The sequence below is a fragment of the Molothrus aeneus genome, chromosome 24 (genome assembly GCF_037042795.1).
Source record: "Molothrus aeneus isolate 106 chromosome 24, BPBGC_Maene_1.0, whole genome shotgun sequence".
Taxonomy (NCBI): Eukaryota; Metazoa; Chordata; class Aves; order Passeriformes; family Icteridae; genus Molothrus; species Molothrus aeneus.
Window position 1 is genome coordinate 4,109,973 of NC_089669.1, and position 8,440 is coordinate 4,118,412.

General features: G+C 56.6%; 1 protein-coding gene across 1 annotated transcript; it reads left to right on the plus strand.

Moving 5' to 3' along the window:
* Positions 1-376: 376 nt before the first annotated feature.
* OLFML3 (olfactomedin like 3) lies at positions 377-3,203 on the plus strand. Its single transcript, XM_066565453.1, has 3 exons — positions 377-535; positions 1,200-1,485; positions 2,206-3,203. Exons 1-3 carry the CDS (start codon positions 425-427, stop codon positions 2,991-2,993), a joined length of 1,185 nt encoding a protein of 394 aa, XP_066421550.1. The 5' UTR covers positions 377-424; the 3' UTR covers positions 2,994-3,203.
* The last annotated feature ends 5,237 nt before the right edge of the window (positions 3,204-8,440 follow it).

Consider the following 8,440-nt stretch of genomic DNA (forward strand, 5'->3'; position numbering starts at 1 on the left):
CTATCCTAGGGGACAAACCCTCTGGGCTGGCACCCTCCCTGTCCCCAGGGACATCCCTGTCCCCAGACCTGGACGTGGCTCAGGTTGGCCGCTGGCTTTGGGCACCTCTGCGGACAAGGAGCCGGGGCTGTCCCCTCGCTGTCCCCAAAGTACGGCTCATGAGGACGTGTCCTCTCACTCAGGGCTCCTGCAGCTCTCCCCACACCCCAAACTCCTGTCCCCAGCCCGTCCCCAGTCTCCTGCCCCATCCCCGCGGCTCGGGGGCAGCGCGCTGGCTGGGGCACGAAGGGGTTAAAGCGCTCGGGGCTGGTCTGCGGGGAAGGAGCAGCGTCCCCTCCCTCCCTGTGCACATCTGGATGCAATAAGGGCTGGGGAGGCCGGAGCATTCCTGAGCACTGAGCTGGAGGCTGCAGCGCTGCCGGCCATGGGGCCCTGGCGCTGCCTGCTGCTGCTGCTGCCGCTGCTCGCCCCGGCCCTGCGCGCCCAGCAGCAGCAGTTCATGGAGTACGTGGAGCGCCGCATCACCCTCCTGGAGGTACAGCCAGCCCCGCACCCCGAATCGCCCCGGGACAGGCAGCCAAACCCTTCCCCAGGGAGGCCGGAGGGGCTGGGAGCGGGGCTGGTGAGGAGGAGCCGGGGTGGGGATGGAGCAGGGGGTGGGGAGCCCTGGAAGCTCCTGCCGGGGTCCTGCACAGCCCAGCTGGGATACACAGGGGCAAGATGGGTGTGGGAGCACTGGGGGATGGGGGATCGGGGGAGCAGGGGCATTGTGGGCCTGGGAGAACCATGGGGGCATCACAGGAATGGGAACATCAGAGCCATGGGGACATCACAGGAATGGGAACATCATGGGAAAGCAGGGACACTGTGGGTCTGGAAGAGCCATGGGAACATCACAGGAATGGGAACACCAGAACTATGGGGATATCACAGGAATAGGAACATCAGAACTATAGGGATATCACAGGAATGGGAACATCATGGGAAAGCAGGGACATTGTGGGTCTGGGAGAGTCATGGGGACATCACAGGTTTGGGAACATCACAAGAGAAGGGGCGTTACAGTCCCAGGAGAACCACAGGAGCAGGAACAGGGTGGGATGGGATCCAGAGCCACAAGCCCTGTGTGGGCAGGCTGGGACAGCTGCCATGGTGGGCTGTGAGGTTTGGAGACCTCAGTGTCCCCTTGGCCACCCCAGGAGAGGATCTCCCAGTGGCATGACCAGAGCAGCCGCTACTCCACGGAGCTGCGGGACTTCAAGAACCAGGTGCTGGGGATGCTGGAGGCGGCCGAGAAGGAGCGGGAGGCGCTGCGGGCGGAGGCCGAGGGCGCGGCCGTGCGCGTGGACCGGCTGGAGAGGGAGGTGGACTACCTGGAGACACAGAACCCCGCCCCGCCCTGTGTGGAGGTGGATGAGACGCTGATGGACAAGCAGGTGGCCACAGCCAAGCAGAGGAAGAACGAGAAGTACACCAAGCTCACAGGTGAGGGGCTGCCATGGCTCCCTGGGGGATTGGATATTATGCAAATGCTTTATAATTCAAATTAAATTTGGATCTGGTGTTGTAGAATGGAGTTTAAATGTTAACCAAGCTCTTAGGCAAAGGTTTAAATCTTGGAGGCACTATAGGAAGAGCTAATATTTCCCACAAAGTTGGAATTGCCAAAAGCTGTGTCAGGGTGACTTGGATATGAATTGGATACTGCCCTTGATGGCTGGGTTCAGGGAGACCCAGGAGCTCAAACTCCCAAGGTGCTCAGCAGCCTGCATCCCCCTGCACAGCAGATGAAACCACCCCAGGTGTTGGAATGACTCCGGTCTGAGCGTTACCCTGACCCTTCCCAGCCCACCCCAGTCCAGGTGTCTCCCAGCCATGGGCCAGGGCATTGTGTCCCAGCAGGGCATCTCAGATGCCTCTGGCACAAGCTCCTGCATCCCCCCTGGCCTGGGAGCTGCATCCAAGCCCCAGGCTGGAATCCTGTGCATCCCCAAAGCCTCCGGGGCAGGGCTGGGGTGAGGGTGGCTCCTCTCTGTGTCATGGGTACACTAGGGGACTTCCCAATGCCACCAGGGATGCACCTAAACCCCTTCAGTGAATTTCCAAGGGGTCTGGGTGGGACAGGGTGAGAACCCAGCACGGAACAGCAGCAGTGCTGCAGGGCCAGGCTGTTCCCAGGCTCTCACAGCCATCCCTCTCTCACAGACTGCAGTGACACCATTGCCAGTGTCAGGGCCATGAAGATCCTGAAGCGTTTCGGCAGCGCCTCGGGGCTCTGGACCAAGGATGCTGCGGGGACCTCAGAGAAGATCTACGTGTTCGACGGCACCGCCAACGACACGGTTTACGTCTTCCCCCGCATGCGGGAGTTCACCCTCTTCTCTGCCACCCGCAAGGCCGCCCGCATCAAGCTGCCCTACCCCTGGGTGGGCACCGGGCACCTCGTCTACGATGGCCACCTCTACTACATCCGCCAGCAGGGCCTGTCCTTCCAGGTGATCAAGTTCAACCTGGCCAACAAGACGGTGGTGGACAGCTCGGTGTTCCCGGCCGAGGAGCAGATCCCCGTCTTCGGCCTGTCCCCCTCCACCTACATCGAGGTGTCGGCGGACGAGGAAGGCCTCTGGGCCATCTACGCCACCAAGGAGGACGAGAAGAACATGTGCCTGGCCAAGCTGGACCCCGCCTCGCTGGACATCGAGCAGATGTGGGACACGCCGTGCCCGCGGGAGAACGCCGAGGGCGCCTTCGTGGTGTGCGGGGCGCTGCACGTGGTGTACAACACGCGCCTGCCCAGCCGCGCCCGCGTCCAGTGCGTCTTCGACGTCAGCGGCACGCTGGCCCCCGAGGACGCCTCCCTGGTCTATTTCCCCAAGCGCTACGGCTCCCACGCCAGCCTCAAGTACAGCCCCAGGGAGAGGCAGATCTATGCCTGGGATGACGGCTACCAGATCATTTACCGCATGGAGATGAAGAAGAAGCTGGAGGTCTGAGGGTGTGGCCCGGCCCAGCCCGGCCCGGCCCTCAGGACAGCGTCTCTGCTCCTTCTCCCATCACTGTGAAATGAAGAAATGCTGGATCCCCACCCCAGCCACGCCCTGGCACTGGTGTCCCTACCTGGGAGCAGCCAGCAGAGTCCTGGACTAATTTAATGAGGTTTTTCTTTTCTGATATAATGAATAAATAGTACGCAGCGAAGTGCGGCCGCCTGCCTGGGGGAGCGTGGGGTTCTGGGCAGGGCTGTCAGAGCCCTGAGCTCCACCTTGCCCCTGAGACACCCCAAAAATCACTTCCCAAGGGTGGGGTGTCCTTGCAGGGCTCAGAGCAGGGAGCACAGACAGACCTTGGGAGGGTGCCTGGGCAGGGGTTTGTGTTTGGTGAAGGTTTTGGAAGGGCTTAGGGCAGAGATGGAACACGAGGCTTTGGGCAGGCTGCTGCTCAGGGCCAGCTCGTTTTACATGTACAAAACTGTGAGCAAACAGCAAAATCCTTTAATCTGGGAGAACAACAGGAGATTTCCCTCCCCTGCTGGGGCGGTGCTCCAGCCAGCAGGCCCCAGATGTTGCTGATTTACTGAGTTTGTTTCTAACGAAGCACAGGCCACCTCCCCCTGCAGCCACAGAATCTCCACCTTATGTAAGGCCCAGTTTGCCCCATCCCCTTCCCTTCCCTCTTCCTCTGGCATTGAGCAGCCCCAGAGGGGATGGGGCAGGACAGGGCAGGTGCTGGGAGCCCCTCAGGGACTGGGGACAGTCCCAGTTGTCCCCACACCATGTCTGTCCTTCCTGCCCCAGCAGAGACTGTCCCCCGTGCTCTCCCTCGCCCACACCCCTGCAGGGTGCAGGGTTTGCCCCATTTCTGTCCCTAGAAACCCAGGATTGCTGTGGTTTGTTCCCATCACAACATCCTGAGAGCACAGAGGATGGATTAGGAGGTGTTTCAGTGCCATGAGTGTCCCTTTTTTCCCCAATTCTGGGGACAAGCAGTGCAGCCATTGGCCAGGCTGGCTGGGTGAGGGTTGCATCCTGCTGATGCCAGTGCCAGGCTGCTTTTTGAACACCCCAGGGAGGTGCCAGCGCTGTGGGGAGCACCTGAGGGGCAGCACCTGCTCTCCCAGGGCTGGGCAGTGGCCGTGCCACCCTGAATCCCATCCAGCTGTGCCCAGCTCAAGCCAAACTGTTCAGCCACATGGAGGGCACTTGGTATTTGCCTCAAGTTCTTTGGTATTATAATCAAATTTGTTGCATAAGAAAAATCTTCAAATACCCACTTTGAATGACTGTAATTGGCTGGTGCTGAAAGTTCAACACACAGTGCAAGTCAAGCAGAGAAATTATTCAAGTGTGAAGGACTCTGTGAACTGTCAAGTTAATTTATGGCCCTTTTCAAGATCAATAAGGGCAGTAACAGAAATATAATTTTCAGAAATCTCACAGTAGTAAATAATTACACCCATGATTTCTACAGCCTGAATTAAAATTGATGGGGCAGTAATGATTGTGCACCAGAAACATCTTGTAGCCTGGAACATGTCCTGCACTTCCCTGTGACACCTGGAGCCTTCTCTGCTCCAGGTGAGCACCCCCAGCTCTCCCAGTGTAGGATAGATGGGGGTGGCACAGTTGGGATGGATGGAGATGAGATCTCTGCAGCCAGGGCTTGGAACTTGTGGGTTATTGCAAAGGGCCTGGGTGCAGGGCCCTGCTGGGAGCTGCCAGACACAGCTGGAGCAGGACTGAGAGAAGAGAGGGGGAGAGAGGATGAGAGAGGGAGAGAGTAAAAGCATAAGAGAGTAAAAGGGGTAAGAGCATAGGAAAGTAAGAGCTAAGAGACAAGAGGTAAGAGTTAAGAGAGTGAAGTTCCCGTTCCAATACAATAAATAATCTCCTGTGTTGAATATTCTAATTCTCACTAACCAATCTAGTACAAGATACAAATCCTATAGCATTTCCATACAGCCTATAAGAATCATTACATTACCATACTGTGTTACATTTTAAACCCTAAAAACTCCTCTTTGGACCCCTTCTGCCAAGCTGGCAGGGTCTGCTCTGCCCCTTGGGCCTGTCTGCAAGCAGAGGGTGTTGTTCCATCAAAAGGGGATCACCTTCAGCTGGCCACACCATTGTTTTCCAGTTGTTCAGTGACTGAGGGATCTCAAAGCTTGCTTTCATTTTAACTCACTTATAGTTTCCATATTCTCAAAATGTTTTGCCAGACAATCATATTTATAAGGCTTTCCTGTCTCATCTTCCCCATCATCCCAGCCTGGCTCCAGAGGGGCTCCAGCCCTGGAGCAGCTCCGTGGCTCCTCTGGGATCTCTGCAGCCTCCTCCCTGCGCTGAGCACATGGGCAGAGGTGCCACTCACTAAACCAGCTCAGCCAGAGCCCCACCAGCTCCTGTGGGATTTGTTTTTGTACAAACTCTTTGGGAATGAGGAGGAAAAGGAACAAAATAACTGCAGCACCCGATGGGCTCCTAGAGCACAGCACTTATCTCACACTCCACATCTTCAAAGTACTTCAGGAAACGTCAACTAATTAATCCTTGGAATAACTCCCGTCAAGCAGAGCAGCCTGCTCTCCATCTGCTGGCAAACAAGGGACAAACCCCACGTGTCTGATCAGCAGGGGTGGCTCAGCTCTGAGCTGGAGGCTCCTTGTGACACCAGGTAGGGAGCAGGGCCCTCCAAGCTCTGAGTGCTCCCAGCTCCTGGAATCAGGAGTGTCCTGAGCTGGAAGGGACACACAAGGATCAAAAGCAGCTCCTGCCCTGCACAGAAACCCAAACCCCACCCTGGGCATCCCTGGCAGTGCTGTCCAAACTCTCCTGGAGCTCTGCAGCTGTGCCCATTCCCTGGGGAGCCTGGGCAGTGCCCTCTGGGGGAAGAAACTTCCCTGAGATCCAACCTAAACCTCCTGACACAGCTCCAGCCCTTCCTTGGGTGCTGCCACTGTCACAGAGAGCAGAGATTGTCCCCAGGCTGCCTCCAGGACGGGGTCACCCTCCTCATCCCACCAGAGCTGAGTCCCTGCCATCCTCCAGTGCCACAGAGGAGTGTGAGGGACCTCAGAGACACCTGTGTGGGTGACCCTGCTGGGGTGACTGCTGGGAGAGAGGAGCAGCAGGGCCACAGGGTCCTGCTTGCCATGGCATGGACACCCCCAGCCCCATGGAGCCCTGCAGGTGCCAGAATTCATCTCCTGCTGGGGTCATCAATTCCTTTTCTTCACTTGTTTAAGTAATTATTGGCCCCATGGGGAGAAAGCAAAGGCTGTGCCACAGCTGGGGCAGTTGTCAGAGCCCTTGGTGCCCTCAGGGGTGTGGATTGTCCCCATCAGCCACCCTGGCACTGCTCAAACCCAGCCAGGAGCCCCAGTGGGAGCAGCAGCCCCTCCATGGGACCCGGGGATCCCTGGTGGGATGCAGGGACCCCAGAAGGATGCAGGGACCCCAGTGGGATGCAGGGACTTCCAGCAGGGTCCAGGGACCCCAGAAGGATGCAGGGACCCCAGTGGGATGCAGGGACTTCCAGCAGGGTCCAGGGACCCCAGAAGGATGCAGGGACCCCAGTGGGATGCAGGGACTTCCAGCAGGGTCCAGGGATCCCTGGTGGGATGCAGGAATCCCAAAGGATGCAGGGACTTCCAGCAGGTTCCAGGGACCTTGGTGGGATGCAGGGAACTTCCAGCAGGTTCCAAGGGCCCTGGTGGGATACAGGGATCCAAATGGGATACAGGGACCCTGGCAGGGCTGCCTCAGCTCCCTCTGTCCTGTGTGGAAATGGATTTTTGTGGCTGCTCCCAGCTGCCTCTGCCCTCCCACCATTCCTGCTGCGCTGACAGATTCTCAGGAAAACTCAGCCTTGACTCAGGGTCTCCAGTGGCAGAAACTGCCTGGTGCAGTGCAGGTGCTCACCTGGGGCTGGCATGGGCAGCCTCTTCCCACAGAAGGCTGTGGAAAACCTTCATTCCTTCATTCCCTGCCCGTGGTTCTGCTCAGCCCCAAATGGGGGCAGCTCTGGGGCCAGCATTGCTCCTGTTCCCCCCTCCCAGGGCTGCAGCAGGAGGTGGCCCCACAGTCAGCCCAGAGGCACTGGGATCATCCTTTCCCAAAGGAGGGGGCAGTGGAAAAGATGCTAATGGGGCTGCTCCAGCCCTCCCCCGAGTCTGCAGCTCCCTGGGCTTTAATTGCCAAATACTTTATCTCTTTAAAGAAGAGCCTCTAGAAGTAATAATCCCTTTCATCTCTGCTCCTCTTGAAAAATGCTCCTCTTTGCAAGGCAATCTGGGCAAGTAAATTGAGAAGTTGTGTTATCAGTGAGAAAGAGAAACTCAGATCTTTGGGCTAATTTTTTCTCCTTTGTCTCATTCTCAAGGATATTGACTTTATTCCCCTCCCTGACTCTTTTCCAGCTCACAGGAGCAATTGATAAAGTGAAATGGTGGCTCAGTGTGTCCTGTTGGAAACGGGGGAACTAAAATTAAAACCAGGCAACTTAAACAAGTGCATTATGAAGCTCCCATTGTATTGAAACAGGAAGAGGGGGATAATTCTCCATTTAATACTTCCTTAATGGCTGGTTGGCAACTCTAATCACTGGCTTTTAACTTCAAATAGGTTCTGCTGCCCACGGAACATCTGGCTGAGGTGAAACTCATCCCACACCAGCAGCGAAGGGAGGCAGAAAATCTCCCCTCAGGGGTTCCCAGCAGGGCTGGGAGGACACAGGGCTTGGGGACATGCCAGAAAGGACATGGAGAGGCAGCCAGTCCTCAGCATCTCCTAATGGAAGTGCAGAGGAAGCAAAACCGCATTCACCAAAACAGTTCCTGCATCGTCCCTCTGGCAGGGGGATCTGCGATGGGGCACAGGGGTTTGGCCTGTGTGCTCCAGCCCAGCTCTGACATTTCTCATTTTGGCACTGTCAGTGAGCCCAGGGACCTGCAGAGCACTTTGTGGGACACTTTGTGTCCCTCCTTTGGGGACAGGACTGGGGGGTGCCAGGGGAGGTGGCAGATGTGCCCCTCACCTGGAGCTGGCCTGGTGGAGATCCTGGTGCTCTGTTGAGATCTCAGGATGGGCACATTGTGCCCCTGTTGCCCTGATTTTTTAAGATTTTCTAAGCCTTCTGATGTTTACATTCTTGTAGCAAATTTCTCACACACTTTCTGTAAAAAACTGATTGTTTTGCATTCTTTTATGAAAGAGAAGAAATTTAATAAACTGTTCGTTTGTCCAGTGTCATGGCAGAGGTGGCACTTTCACCCTCCAATCCACTGTCTCTTTTAGAAAACTATAAATGTTGGAGTCAAAAAATAATCTTCCCTTTCCTTCACCTTAAGAAGAGCAGTGTGTGTGCTCGTGTTGTTTCATGTCCTCTGTAACATGTCCCAGCTGGGTCCATTCCATCCCCACCTCCCCCTGCCCCACTTCTC